Raw genomic sequence first — 14874 nt, 5'->3', positions numbered from 1 at the left:
GGCCAGGTGTGCCCAGATATGGGGCAGATGCTCTCGATGCCACTAGAGTTAAACCAGCCTGGCTGATCAGGGTGATACCCCGAAACTGCTCCAAGGATGCTTGTTGCCAGCCTAGGGGGGACCTGGCTTGGCATTTCTAAGTTGTACTGTTCCGATGGGGAGCAGAGTCAAGACTGATTTGCATATGACTGGATTTAAACTGGGATTGCATGGGGAGCAAAACACAATGGATTTAGTCCCATATGTCTGTACTGGGGTGAATGTTTGACATTGTTCAGCATTCTGTCCATGAATTGCTGTTTTTGCATTGGTCACCCCGAGACGGGTGTGCCCAGATGTGGGTTTCGTGTTCTGCCTGCCACTTGAGTCAAACTTGCCTGGTGGATTAGGGGTGATACCCCAAAACTGGTCTCAGGATGCTTGTTTCCGGTCCAGATAGGACCTGGCCTGGCAGTTCTGTCTGAACTGTTTCCATGGGGAGCAGGGTCAAGACTGATTTGCATATGGCTAGGCTTAAACAGGAATGGCATGGGGAGCAAAAAAAACAGTTGTATTTAGGCCCAGATCTCTTTACTGGAGTGAATGTTTGACGTTGTTCAGCAGTTGAGCATCCTGTCCTTCAATTGTTCTTTTTGCATTTGTCACCCCGAGTGAGGCGGGTATGCGCAGACGTGAGTCCTGTGCTCTCCATGCCACTGGAGTGAAACTAGTCTGGCTGATGAGGGATGATACCACAAAATTGGTCACAGGATGCTTGTTTCGGGTCCAGGGAGAACCTGGCCTGGCAGTTCGAGCTGAGCTGTTCCCATGGAAAGCAGGGTCAATACTGATTTGCATTTGGCTGAATTTAAACTGGAATGGCATTGGGAGAAACAAACTATGGATTTAAGCCCATATCTCTGAACTGGGGTTAATGTTTGACATTGCTCAGCATTCTGTTCATCAATTGTTCTTATGCATTTGTCACCCCAAATGGGACGGGTGTGCCCAGATGTGGGTCCTGTGCTCTCCATTCCACTGTAGTCAAGCTATCCTGGCTGATACCCCGAAACTGTTCCCAGTATTCTTGTTTTCGGTCCAGGGAGAACCTGGCCTGGCAGTTCGGGCTGAAATTTTCCCATGGGAAGCAGGGTCAAGGCTGATTTGCATATGGCTGGGTTTAAATTGGAATGGCATGGGTAGCAAACAAAACAATGGTTGTAGGCCCAGATCTCTGTACTGGAGTGAATGTTTGACATTTTCCAGCATTCTGTCCATCAATTGTTCTTTTGACGCTTTTTAAAAGTGGCATTTCTAAAATAGCAAAGAAAAATCCACTTTCATCAAGAAGCAGGATTTATCACCATTATTCCAAACATGGCAAAGCTGCTCCTTCCAGATCAGAAATGACCACTGAAACACATATCCGGGAATTTCCAATGCAACCCTATGAGAGGAGCAGCCTCACAGCAGTGAGAAACCAAATAGGCTGTTAATCCCTATCAAGACATGCCAATTAATCAATCAATCATGTCATTTGTATCGCGCACTACTCACCCAGAAGGGTCTCAAGGCGCTTGGGGAAGGGGGTCTGCTACTGCTCGAACAGCCAGGTCTTGAGCTGTTTCCTGAAGGCGAGGTGGTCCTGGGTCAGCCGCAGGTGGGTTGGCAGGGAGTTCCATGTCTTGGCCGCAAGGTAGGAGAAGGATCTTGCTCCGGCGGTGGCTTTCCGAATGCGCGGCACGACGGCGAGGGCGAGGTTCGTTGAACGTAGCTGGCGGGTGGGCGCGTAGAAGGTCAGTCGGTCGTTGAGGTACCTTGGGCCCTGGTCGTGGAGGGATTTGTGTGCGTGGGTGAGGAGTCTGAACGTGATCCTCTTGTTGACAGGGAGCCAGTGTAGGTCTCTCAGGTGGCTCGAGATGTGGCTGCGTCGGGGGACGTCCAGGATGATTCGGGCGGAGGCGTTCTGGATGCGCTGGAGTTTCTTCTGAAGCTTGGCTGTGGTTCCGGTGTAGAGGGTGTTTCCATAGTCCAGTCTGCTGGTGATGAGGGCCTGGGTGACCGTCTTCCTTGTCTCTGTCGGAATCCATTGGAAGATCTTGCGAAGCATGCGGAGTGTGTGGAAACAAGATGAGGAGACTGCGTTGACTTGTCTGGTCATCGATAGGGAAGAGTCCAGGATGATGCCCAAGTTGCGTGCGTGGTCTGTTGGCTTGGGTGCGGTGCCTAGGGCTGGCGGCCACCAGGAGTCGTCCCATGCGGCGGGCGATTGTCCCAGGATGAGGACTTCCGTCTTGTCTGTGTTCAGCTTAAGGCGGCTGTTGTTCATCCAATCGGCGACGTCTTTCATCCCTTCGTGGAGGTTTGCCTTGGCGGTGTCGGGGTCTTTGGTGAGGGAGAGGATCAGCTGAGTGTCATCGGCGTAGGAGATGATGTTCAGGTTGTGATTGTGAGCGATGGCAGCGAGGGGTTTCATGTAGATGTTGAAGAGAGTGGGGCTGAGCGATGAGCCTTGCGGGACCCCGCAGATGACTGTGGTGGCCTCCGAGCGGAACGGCGGGAGGCGTACTCTCTGTGTCCTTCCGGAGAGGTATGAAGTGATCCAGTCCAGGGCCTTCCCTTGGATGCCGGTGTCGTTGAGGCGTTGGACTAGGGTGCGGTGGCATACAGTGTCGAATGCAGCGGAGAGGTCTAGGAGGATGAGTGCCGCTGTTTCACCGTTGTCGAGCAGGGCTCGGATGTCATCAGTGGCTGCGATGAGGGCGGTTTCGGTGCTGTGATTGGCTCTGAATCCAGACTGCGATGGGTCGAGGGAACCATTCGTCTCGAGGAAGGCGGGCAGTTGCTTGTTGACTACCTTTTCGATGACTTTGGCCGGGAAGGGAAGGAGCGAGATGGGGCGGAAATTCTTGAGTTCGGCCGGGTCCGCTGTTGGTTTCTTCAGTAGTGCGCTGAGCTCGGCGTGCTTCCAGCTTTCCGGGACGGTGGCTGTGTTGAAGGAGGTGTTGATGATGTCTCGGAGGTGGGGTGCGATGGTTGGGGCCACTTTGTTGAAGACGTGGTGGGGGCACGGGTCGGTCGGAGATCCGGAATGGATGGTGTTCATCGTGCTTGTCGTGTCTACGGTGGTAACCTCGGTCCATGTCTGGAGGATGGCGGCTGGGTGCATGGGTTCGATCGATGGGTGCGTGGGTTGAGTGCCGAAGCTGTTATGGATGTCGGCGATCTTGCGGTGGAAGTACGAGGCGAGGGAGTCGCAGAGGTCCTGTGAGGGGGTGATGTCGTTGTTGCCTGTGCTGGGGTTGGAGAATTCCTTGACGATGTGGAAGAGCTCCTTGCTGTCATGGGCGTTCTTGTCCAGTCGTTCCTTCAGAGATTATTTCTTTGAGGTGCGGATGAGCTGGTGATGTCTGCGGGTGGCGAGTTTGAGGGCGGTCATGTTGTCGGCGGTCTTGTCGAGGAGCCAGGCCTTCTCGAGGGTGCGGCAGGCTTTCTTGGAGTCCTTCAGTTCGTCGGTGAACCAGGGAGCCTTCTTGCTTCTGGGCCTGGTGATTGGGTGCTTCAGTGGGGCGAGGGCGTCAGCACTTGTGGTCAGCCACTGCGTGAGGTTGCGGGCTGCTGTGTTGGGGTCCGTTGTCCTGACGGGTGGGTTCTGGCTGAGGGAGGTGGTGAGTTGTTCGGCGGTGATATTGCTCCAGTTCCTGTGAGGAACCTGCTTCGGGTGGTGGTGGACCGTCTTCTTTGCGAAGCTGAAGTGGACGCAGCTGTGGTCGGTCCAGTGGAGTCCGGTGGAGTGGCTGAAGGAGACGTGCATGCTGGAGGAGAAGATAGGGTCGAGCGTGTGGCCGGCGTAGTGGGTGGCGGTGTTGACCAGCTGCTTGAGTCCGAGGTTGGCGAGGTTGTCCAGCAGGGCGGTGGTGTTGCGGTCGTTGTTGTTCTCCAGGTGGAAGTTGAGGTCCCCGAGGAGGATGTAGTCGGTGGAGGGGAGGGCGTATGGGCTGATGAAGTCCGTGATGTCGTCGCAGAACTGTGCACGCGGTCCCGGGGGTCTGTAGATGAGGGTGCCTCTGAGGGTCGTCTTGGGGTCGGTGTGGATCTGGAAGTGGAGGTGTTCGGCGGCGCTGAATGTGTCGATGGAGTCAGTCGAGATGCGAACGGTGCTCTTGTGTACGATGGCGATGCCTCCTCCGATCTGGTTGATGCGGTCCGTCCTGATGATCTTGTAGCCGTCCGGGATGGCAATGGCGACGTCGGGGGCTGAGGAGGCGTTCATCCAGGTTTCTGTGAGGAAGGCGACGTCTGGAGATGCGGTGTCGAGGAGGTTCCAGAGTTCAACGGTGTGGCGGTGGACGGAGCGGGTGTTGAGCATGATGCACTTGAGGTGGTTGTTGCTTCCAGTCCTGGTGTGTGCGGTGCAGGTTCGGAGGCAGGAGAAGTTGCAGGATCTGCAGACGAAGGGTCCGTGGGTACGTCGCGGGGATGCTCGGTAGCATCCGGGGGCTCGGGCGGTCTTGAGTGCGATGAGTGCGGCGAAGTTGTAGGTCCTGCGGGGGGGGCGGCGGGCGCGGGGGCCAGGGGGTCCGGCGCTGGGCGCGGGCCAGGCACGGACGCGGCGCTCAGTCGGCGCTCCCGCTGCGCGCGTCCGCTGCGCGGTCGCTGAGGTGGCGTCATAAATAAGGAGCCGGGAGGGAGGGTCAGTCAGGAGGCGGGAGCGGGTTGGCCAATGGGCAGGGCGGGGAGGCGGGACTGCAGGCGGGAGCAGGAAGGAGGAGACCGGGGCAGCGGCGGCGGGAAAAGCGGAGGGGGCGTGACCTGGTCAGCGGCGGTGGTCAGCGGGCGTGAAGGGGAAGCTGCGGCAGGCAGAGAGCGGCAGGCGGTACCTGCGAGGTCGCAGGCAGCAGGCTGAAGGCGGCGGCGTGGAGGAGGTGAGTGGTGGTCTCCAACCAGCGCTAGGCGCTAGGCAGCGGTAGGCAGCGCTAGGCGCTGCCACACAACAAAGGCACATGTCCTATATTTTACCTACACAGCACCCTGCCCATTGGGCTACCTAAGGCCTACCTTAAAGTTGACCTATATGTAGTAAGAGGGATTTCCAGATTTGGCAAGTAACTTTAAATGCCAAGTCACTGTGGCAGTAAACTGTGCACACAGACCCTGCAAGTGGAGAGGCCTAAGACATGTTTGAAAGGCTACATCTGTGGGTGGCGTAAGCAGCGCTGCAGGCCCACCAGTAGCATTTAATTTGTAGGCCCTGGGCATATAGGATACCACTGTACAAGGGACTTACAGGTAAATTAAATATGCCAAACAGGTGTAGACCAATCTTACCTAGCTTACAGGAGAGAACACATGCACTTTAGCACTGATCAAAGTAGCCAGAGTCCTCAAACCAACAAAAATAGGTCAGAAAAAATACAGGAGGAAGGCAAAATGTTAGGTAACAACCCTGCAAAAAGGGTCAGGTCCAACACTAAATACATGAATAACATTACTAAATCTAAAATGATGTTAGAACAAATAACCAAATGGTGACACATACAGCTCCCAAAAAACAGCAGAAGAATTAATGTCATGCAGACTAAATATCATTAGAATCATGTTTATATGTTTACATCTATGATCATCATCAATTTTAAGAAACTCAGTTTTGGAGAGGTTCTTGTTGAGGAGAGTGTTACCCTGAATTTGCATGGAACAAAGGATAAACATGGGATGCAATTAACATTCTAAGTGGCTCATTATGATCTCGGGCAGAATGCCTCCGCCAGACACAGTTTCTGACTCAGGACCGACCGACTTGTGGTTGGCTGTTCCGACCGCCGGATTACGATGCAACTGAACACTGTTCGGTTGGATTTCCATTGTTTCCTATGGGAGCTCATTTTACGCCTGAGAACCATCCATAACACAGGCTCCTACGGAGAAATGGGGAATGTGTGCAAAAGCCTGCACCCTGTTGCAGGCACCCCATGGTGCTTGCCACACAGGGCAGGGTTTTACATGGGGGTACACTAGGTACCCCCTGCCGCTAACCGTAGGCCGTGGAAGCTAGGGGGCCCTGCTCAGGGCCCCCAAAGTCACAAAGTCACTTTATGTGTTGTGTTGGTAAGGCCTGCTCGTAAAGGCTGTTGGAAACCAACATTGTAATCCCGACGACGGAAACGCCGCCCATAAGGGGTTATGGTGCGGTTCCAACTGACAGGAATACTCCACGAGTCAGTCGGAACCAAGTCGGAATGACCAAGCTGTTTACATTCCAACCACGAGCATCATAATCAGGCGGTCAGACTGTAAACCGACCAAGTCGGTCGAATGGCTCTGACGCGGTCGGAAAGCTTCCGACTGTCGGGAGGAGGTTTTCCTTCCCGAGATCGTAATGAGCCCCTAAGTGTCAATTTCTGTATGCAGTTTCTGGAAGAAGAGAAAAATGAAAAATGTAACTCTTACTTGTGAAGTAGTGTTTCTTTATTACCGTCAGGAAGATCAATAATTGATTTATCCCCTGTGTATGATGTTAGCATTTGCTTCACAATCTCAGTTGCTCCTTGCGTTGCTGCGAAATGTAGAGGTGTGGCTTTGTCATTCTGTTAATGGAGGTAAACCAAACATTAACAGTTCAATACACAATATTTACCTATATATTTGCAAACATAAAATAGACCATGTAAACAGTAACTTTAATAAATGACACATTGAAAATTAAATCTGTGATGGAGAATGTTCTTTTTAAATCATGTATTATAACCTTCCACTGACTAAGCGACCTGGGAGAACATGAAGAAGAATCGCTAGAGCTCACTAGGTAAATGTTGTAGATTATTTTTCTAGACCACTCTCCATGAACTGAAGCCCATATGTCAGTCACCTTGAATTATAGAGACCGCCATAAAACTTTGAGCCCCTGTAGCGGAGCTGGCTTGATCTGGATAAAGCATATAATAAGTAATTTGTTGTTGAAAAATAAAAAATCTTAGAAAGGTTTGATGGCCAGCTGTCATGTTTGTTGGAGCCAACTGTCAAACTTTTCCTACATTGACAGGCGTTCCCATGATGGTAGTTCCTGCCAATGTCAAGAGAGAACCATGGGGCTGGCTGATATCTCTAAATGTGGCAGGCAGATCAAAGGCTGTGTAGCAGACGTGAGGTCCTCCATCACCCTTCCTACCTTTGCTCAGTCTGCAAAATCCTAAATCAGGCCAGTGGTTAGACTATTAGCAAGCTTTCGTCCCATCACCTTTTGGGCATTTGCTTGCTAATAGTATGACTGGAAACTTGAGGCTAGCACAGCTTTCCGAGCCTACTACTGACATAGTTTGTGAATTATAAGGAGTAATATATGTGCATCCATTCAAGGAATACTTCTATGGGTGCCGATTTGCTACTTTTTCATATATATATATATATATATATATATATATATATTATCTACTGGCGGTCGCCAGTAGATAGTTATAGTTAGGACCGTGTTTCCATAGGAAATACGCAACATTCTATTTTGAATAACTTTGGCGCCGATTGACAAATCCTCGAGAAATTTTCAAAATAGGTGGGGCGCTCCGCTCCGCTCCTTCCCTGAAAGTCTCGGGGGGATTCGTCAAGCAGGGGCAGAGAAAAAGGGGGGGTCCCAAAACGCGTTTTCCCCATGCATTTTCCATAGGACCTTTAGTCCAAGCTGCAGCCCGAACGGATGAACAGAATTACTTGAAATTTGGCAGAGAGGTAGTCCTCAGGTCAGGGATGTGCCTTTTGCAGGTCTGGTGTAAATCTGTTCAGTATTTCCTGAGAAAATAGCATTTAAATCAATATATATATCTATGGGCGCGCTCCGAGCGCGTACCGTAAGCTTACCGTATGTGCACGCTGCCGTGCGCGAGTGCGATTCTGATTGGTTGTTAGATCTTAGTAAACATTCAAATCGGTCGAAACCAGGAAGTGTCGGCCGCCATTTTGTCTCTCGCAGTCTGAGGGGGTGAAAAACAAAGGTGGATAACGTGAAAAGGGGGCAGGCTGGACAGTTCCTGACCCCCTAGCCTTGGTCAGGGGGTCCCAGAAGGACCCCCAAGGGCAAAAATGTATTTTAATTTTTTTACGAAAAATCGGCGAATGCGCGTAGCGTACGCGCATGGTAGAAACGCAAAAATTCCGCGAACTACGTAACGTGGGCGCGCGGTGCGTGAAGCACATCGTGCATGCACGGTACGCGCACGGTGAAAAAACTTTAAATAAATAAATAAATAAATACATAAATACATAAATTAGCATTTAAAAAAACCGTACAAATTCACTGAAAAAACCATAGGTTTCACACACGTTATAGTTAGGAATTAGCATTTAAAAAACCTTGCAAATTCACTTAAAAAAACATAGGTTTCACACATGTTATAGTTAGCTGGGCATTTCACTCGTGAAAAACCAATGAAATTCCCCCGTTATAGTTAGGTCAGATAACTATAACTCGCGCGCCCGCAATCCAGTGCTCATGACGTCACATATTACATCACTCATGACATGGTCAGTGGTATTACTCATGACATCACCGATGACATCATCCTTGTGATAGATAGGCGGTCGCGCGAGTTATAGTTATCTGACCTAACTATAACGGGGGAATTTCATTGGTTTTTCACGAGTAGAGGATTGCGGTCGCGTAAGTTATAGTTGCCTGCACTAACTATAACGGGGGAATTTCATTGGTTTTTTACGAGTGAGATGTACAGCTAACTATAACTTGTGTGAAACCTATGGTTTTTTCAGTGAATTTGCAAGGTTTTTTAAATGCTAATTCCTAACTATAACGTGTGTGAAACCTATGGTTTTTTCAGTGAATTTGTACGGTTTTTTAAATGCTAAGTTACTTTACGCCATTCGTGGCGTGCGCGCCCAGTTAACGCAGTTCGTTCCGTGCACGCACGGTGCGCTTCGCGCACCGTGCGCGCACAGTGAGCACGCGTTGCGCTTTGCACACCGCGCGCCCACTTTACGCAGTTAGTGCCGTGCACGCACGGTGGTCACGCGGGATGGGCCATGTACGCACGATGCGCTTCGCGCACCGTGCGCACATGGGGGACATATTATGCGCTTCGTTGTGAACGTTATTCATTTGTACTTTCCATTTCATTAGATAGGCCATGCACAAATTGTGCCCTACGGGCACCATTTGCACACGGGGTGGGGAAAGTGTGGATAATTTTTTTTTTTTATAAGTTTTTTACCGTACGCGTACGGTAAGCGTAATCGGCGATTTTTCGAAAAAAAATAAATTTGTTTTTTTGGCCTTGGGGGTTGTTTGGGGACACATATATGGATGCTGGGTGTTTAAGAAATGAATATACTCCCCCTGTAGATGTTTTTTGTCTTGGTTTTTGCAGCCCCCCTCAGAGTGCGAGAGAGAAAATGGCGGCCGCCGCTTCCTGGTTTCGACCGATTCGAATGTTTACTTAGATCGAACAGCCAATCAGAATCGCGCTCGCGCACGTCACCGTACGCGTACGGTAAGCGCACCGTAAGCGCACCGTAAGCTGGCTCAGATATATATATTGATTTAAAGGCTATTTTCTCAGAATCTACTGAACAGATTTACACCAAACCTACAAAAGGCACTTCCTTGACCTGTAGACTACCTCTCTGCCAAATTTCAAGGAACTCTGTTCAGCCGTTCGGGCTGTGGCTGTGTCTAAAGGTCCTATGGAAAAATGCATGGGAAAAACGCGTTTTGGGACCCCCCTTTTATCTCAGCCCCCGCTTGACGAATCCCCCCGAGACTTTCAGGGTAGGAGCGGAGCGCAGCGCCCCACCTATTTTGAAAATTTGGCCAGGATTCGTCGACCGGCGCCAAAGTTATTCAAAATAGAATGTTGCGGTTTTCCTATGGAAACAGGGTCCTAACTATAACTACCTACTGGCGACCGCCAGTAGGTAATATATATACTTGCTACCGGTCTCTATATATATTTAAGCCTTGATCCAAAAGATGTGCAAAACCTCTTAGTGAAATTATAATGGCAAGAAGAACCAACACATAACTAGTGCAACCAACTCGGAGCCCCCAGATTAAACTATTAAGTCAAGAATGGATTTATTTAGAGGGTGTCACATACCAAACAAACCCCCTAAAGCCATGTTCTTGCAGTGGGCTGCTCCAGTATATGGTATTCATACCCTATAAAATACTAATTTCATTCTGCTACCACACCAAGGTTAATCAAAAACTGAGGAACTATAAGAAACAAAATGTGCATGCTGACCTCACCCCCCACACACACACGCACATAAATACATCAGTTTTAACTTGATCCTTTAAGGTAGTGGGGAAGAATACCTGCCCTGAATTTTACTGACTTAGTAAAAAAAAACAGCCGAAGACTGACTTCCACTAACATGATTAAAACGTTCTCTTTCCTTTCAAGAATATTAAATAAAAGAGACTGAACATGTTATTTTATAGTACAATGTAAAATCTGAATGGGCACTCACTCATGAAATATTCCAATACTTTCTTGGTGTACATGCAAGGCTGGCAAATCTGTGATGTATTGAGTCCCCTCCAAAGAACTTTTCAGGACAATTTCCATACTAAGTGTTCAAAAAGCTATTGGTGGTAGAATATAGAAAGCATGCTTTCACATGGTCTGTTGCTTTTGGTAGGATCTTAACTTCTTTTCATTTTGCAAAAGTGCCCCTTCCAAGTAGATTTCCAGTCTCCTTGGAAGGTGTATACTAGAGAAATAAAAACATTATATAGCCTAAGGATTTAAAGAGCATATCTACAGATTGTATATACACAAACATCAGAACCATCGCTCAGGTTATGGAGCCTTGAATGTTTGACATTCAGGCAGATTACACCAATCTAACAGCCTAGGTTATCAAAGATAGAAGGGAGAAATTTCCGCTGTAATTATTCAGCTGAAATGTAATTATTTTGTCCCCAAAAGTTTAAGAAATAACACTTTGCTTTCGAATACAAGATTTTTGTATTTAAAATTAACTCATTTCACAGAAACAACAAGCATTCATAATGTCAAGAGGTCTGGATTATGCCTTTTGTTTCACTGATGTGTTTAGACACTCAGGGGCATATTATCAAGCACGGCGATAAAATTATCGTCGCTTTAGCGGCAGAAAACTGGTGCTTAAGCGGCGATAATGGGCTTGATAATATGCCGCAGAGAATTCCCATAGAAGCCCATGTTGACACTAGAACATGGGCTTCTATGGGAATTCTCAAGGGCAAACATGCTGCCATCTAAACACGACAACGATGTTTGCAATAATGGCACTAAATATAGCAGCGGGTGTCGGTCTTGCAGAAGTATTGTAAATTCGCTATTGTTGTTTTCAAGTTCCAGCTTGGCTGCCACATTTAGAACCAACATTCGGATCCTCTTGTAATGTTAAAACAATGATACGTTATAGACAACAGAATTCTACTATGGTTAGAGGAAGTGGACATGTGGGGTGTGATGCACTGCAGATGAAATGAGGGACAAGCAAGCGACTTGTTAGCACTGCCTGAAAAACTGTGGTATCCACTTGAGATATATTAAAATAAAAAGAGGAGCGGCAAAGAAAATGAAACGAGAAAAATATGATTAATATATATATGTAAAAAAAGAACAGCACGGAGCACTCACAGGAACGTATATTCCTTGTTTATTCAGCAAACGCATTTAGGCAAAAATGTCCTTCTCAATGGTAATTTTCAAAGTGAAGTTGACCCCATCTTTTCTATTGGGTTTGGTAACGTGGATGGAAACGTGGCAAGCGGGTTAGGACAAATGCCATCTCAGTCCCAATACTTCTTTTTCATCTGCCATGACTATGTGATACATTCTTCGATTAGAAATACCTGCATTCTTGCAAAATCCACATTCATGAAAGATCACCACATCCCAATGAGTCATTTTGTCAGAAAAAGAGGCCCAAAAATCAGGTGCATAGTCTTATTCCATCACGTCCGTGGCAATGTTAGAGTAGATCTCCCAAACAAGTTATGCCCTGAAATGGCTGCCACATTTCTCCCTGGTGGCCACACCATTCACTCCATGTGCATAATCTCCAAGGAATACTCTTTGCATATGTACGTGAGTGCCACCCTCACAATATATGAGGCACACATCCATGAGTTCAGCAAGGCCGGGTGCAGTCATTTTTTGAATACATAAATATATATATATATTATCTACTGGCGGTCGCCAGTAGATAGTTATAGTTAGGACCTATTTTCGATAGGAAATCCGCAACATTCTATTGGGAATATCTTTGGCGCCGGTTGACGAATCCTTGCGAAATTCTCCAGACTTTTGGCCAGCTCCGCTCCGCTCCTACCCTGAAAGTTTCGGGGTGATTTGTCAAGCGGGGGCCGAGAAAAAAGGGGGGGCCCAAAACGCGTTTTCCCCATGCAATTTCCCATAGGATCTGTTGTCGCAGCTACAGCTCGAACCGCTGAACGGAATGACACCAAATTTGGCAAAGAGGTAGTCCTCAGTTCGGACTCGTGCCTTTTGCATATTTGGTGTGAACCTGTTCAGTAGTTCCTGAGAAAATTAGGGTAAAAAAGTTAGTGATATCTATGGCTGCGGAGGATACGCGGACCCTACCCGCACCGTACGCGAACCCTCCCCGAACCGAGCGCGCACCCTCCCGATCGCGCACTGAATGCTAATTGGCTGTCGAGCGTCTCTCTACATTCAAAACCAGGAACAGTTGGCGGCCATTTTCTGCCTCGGTAGAAGCGAGGCTGAAGAAGCAAGGGGAATAAGTGCGTAAAACATATAAAGGGGGCAGAGTGGAAATACTCTGACCCTCTAGAGGTGCTTAGGGGGTCCCAGAAGGACCCTCTGGGGCCCCCCTTAAAAAAACGGTGAAATGCGCGCACGGTGCGCGCATCCTATCGCGTTGGATGCACGGATCCTCTCGCGGTGGATTCGCTGATCCACGGCAACGTTTTTTGAAAAACGACAAGAAATCATTGGTTGTAGAACAACTTTCTACACTGAAAGGTAGGGTGTATATTTTTGTTTTTAAAATGTATGATTGTTATTGGTTAACAAAAACAGATTGTAAGGAACATTATATATGATAAGCTGATATGATGAAAAGTCAAGCACACTTCCTGTCTTGTGTAGAACAATTGTGTGCTGAACTTGTGACCTGTGAGCTCAGTGCAGTGTTCCATGACCTGTTTCTATGGTAACAGGCAGAAGGCAGATTGGGGGAAGGGTTGAAATGTATTTCAGTTGGAAAGGGTTGAAATGTTTAACCAATAGAAATGTGTGTTTGCTTTTGAGTTTATGTACGAAGGATTGTGCTTTGATGTTTACATGTATATGTGTGGAAAATGAAAGGGAAACTTTTTCATTCTTTGCTTTTGCTGAGAGGTGCACAGTGCAGAGATTCTGTAAAAGAAAATATGGTGAGTGATTGATATACTCCTTAATCTAAAAAAATAACTTGAAAGATGAGTCATTTAATTGTGAGGGGATGTATGTAGACTATTTTGATTTTAATCAGACTAATGTATTTTTCCTGCTAAAGTGTAGGGAGTACTTTTTTTCTCTACAATGTGTGTGCATGTAGATAGCATTCTGTGATAGGCATTTGTGTTTTTCATGTGTTTGTAGACAGATAACTGTGCAGTTTTTGTATTTTGGTAGAATTAGAAATCAGTCATTGTTTATGAATTTGTGAAATGAGTTATGTTTCTATACTAAAATGTAGTACTACTTCTAGATGAAGAAATGTGTTTTGATATAGTGCAAGGGATAGTGTTGTTTGTCTAGAATCACACAGTGAGTGTGTGCATTTGGGAACCACTGTGAGAGAAGCATTTGGTAACATCGTATATTTGCTGACAGATAACTGTTTTAAAACCAGTCAGGTTGTCACAATTTCACAATTTGAAAGTCTTTATTTCGATTTTCAATCATAAAAGACATCATTAAAATATTTAACAATTTTAAAAGAGAAAGGGGTTCTTTCACAGAGGATGTAATGTAGAAAATGTCATAATATTGTTTGAAAGCCACATCAAAACAGTTATAAATACGCATCTCATTATGAATAAAACATTTAAAATAATTAAAAGGCTTATAATATAAAAAAGGACTATACAAGTGGGATCCAAGATATTCACAAGAAGCGTAATTTGCGTGCACGGATTATCCACATCCAGTGAAGAAATTTTGCAACGGCAATAGTCACAGGTTGGGAGGTGTTAGTTTTAAGAACCCGTAAAGCCTCTTCACCTGTCCGAAGGCCCAGCTGTAGACAAATAGGTTTAAGCCAGGACCGCCTGGGATCTTTGTACTCTGGGCAGATGAATAAGATGTGCCCAGTGCTTTCCCGTTGTGTAGGACAGAAAGGACAGCTAGGGTCAAGGCCTTTTCTCCATTTAACAACGAAGGAATTAATAGGTAGTGTGCCCACTCTAAATTGATGGTATCTCTTTCTGTCCTCCACAACAGTAATACAGTCCCAATAGCGTTTGAACGCAGGCGTGTCTTTGAGTTCCATAAAATCCGCAGTTAGTGACGGACCAATACATGAACCAAATCTTTTCACTGAGACCATACTCCAGTATAGATCTCTTAAGATTCTCCTAGGGGGAAAAGTATGTGCTGTTGGGTCTTCCCAAAGACTGGCTAGGCCCATAGCGGAGTAAATTGCCTTAACCTCCCGCATCCAGGGGATTCTTTGCGCCTTATCTGCACCTCTGACATCCATAAGTGCCCGAGCATACTGTGAGAGATCTGGGGAGACCCACAGTCTCCTCCAGTATGCCACTGGTCTATATCGGGCCATATCCTCCAAGCGTTGGACACCTAAATCATAAAAGAGGGGGATCAGCGGGGTAGATACAGGAAGGCCTGTAATTGCTCGTAGAAACTTGTTTTG

The 14874-nt window shown here is 47.3% G+C and overlaps 1 protein-coding gene across 3 annotated transcripts in view; it reads right to left on the bottom strand.

Moving 5' to 3' along the window:
* Positions 1-14874, bottom strand: part of TRPA1 (transient receptor potential cation channel subfamily A member 1) — a 1005076-nt gene that overhangs the window by 493758 nt on the left and 496444 nt on the right. For all 3 annotated transcript variants that reach the window (XM_085605436.1, XM_085605435.1, XM_085605437.1), the window contains exon 8: positions 6427-6563. In XM_085605436.1, coding sequence (XP_085461562.1) covers positions 6427-6563 — 137 coding nt within the window. The remainder of the gene's footprint in view (positions 1-6426; positions 6564-14874) is intronic.

This window comes from Triturus cristatus, chromosome 5_1, assembly GCF_964204655.1.
Source record: "Triturus cristatus chromosome 5_1, aTriCri1.1, whole genome shotgun sequence".
NCBI lineage: Eukaryota > Metazoa > Chordata > Amphibia > Caudata > Salamandridae > Triturus > Triturus cristatus.
This window is presented reverse-complemented; position numbering and strand designations above follow the sequence as displayed.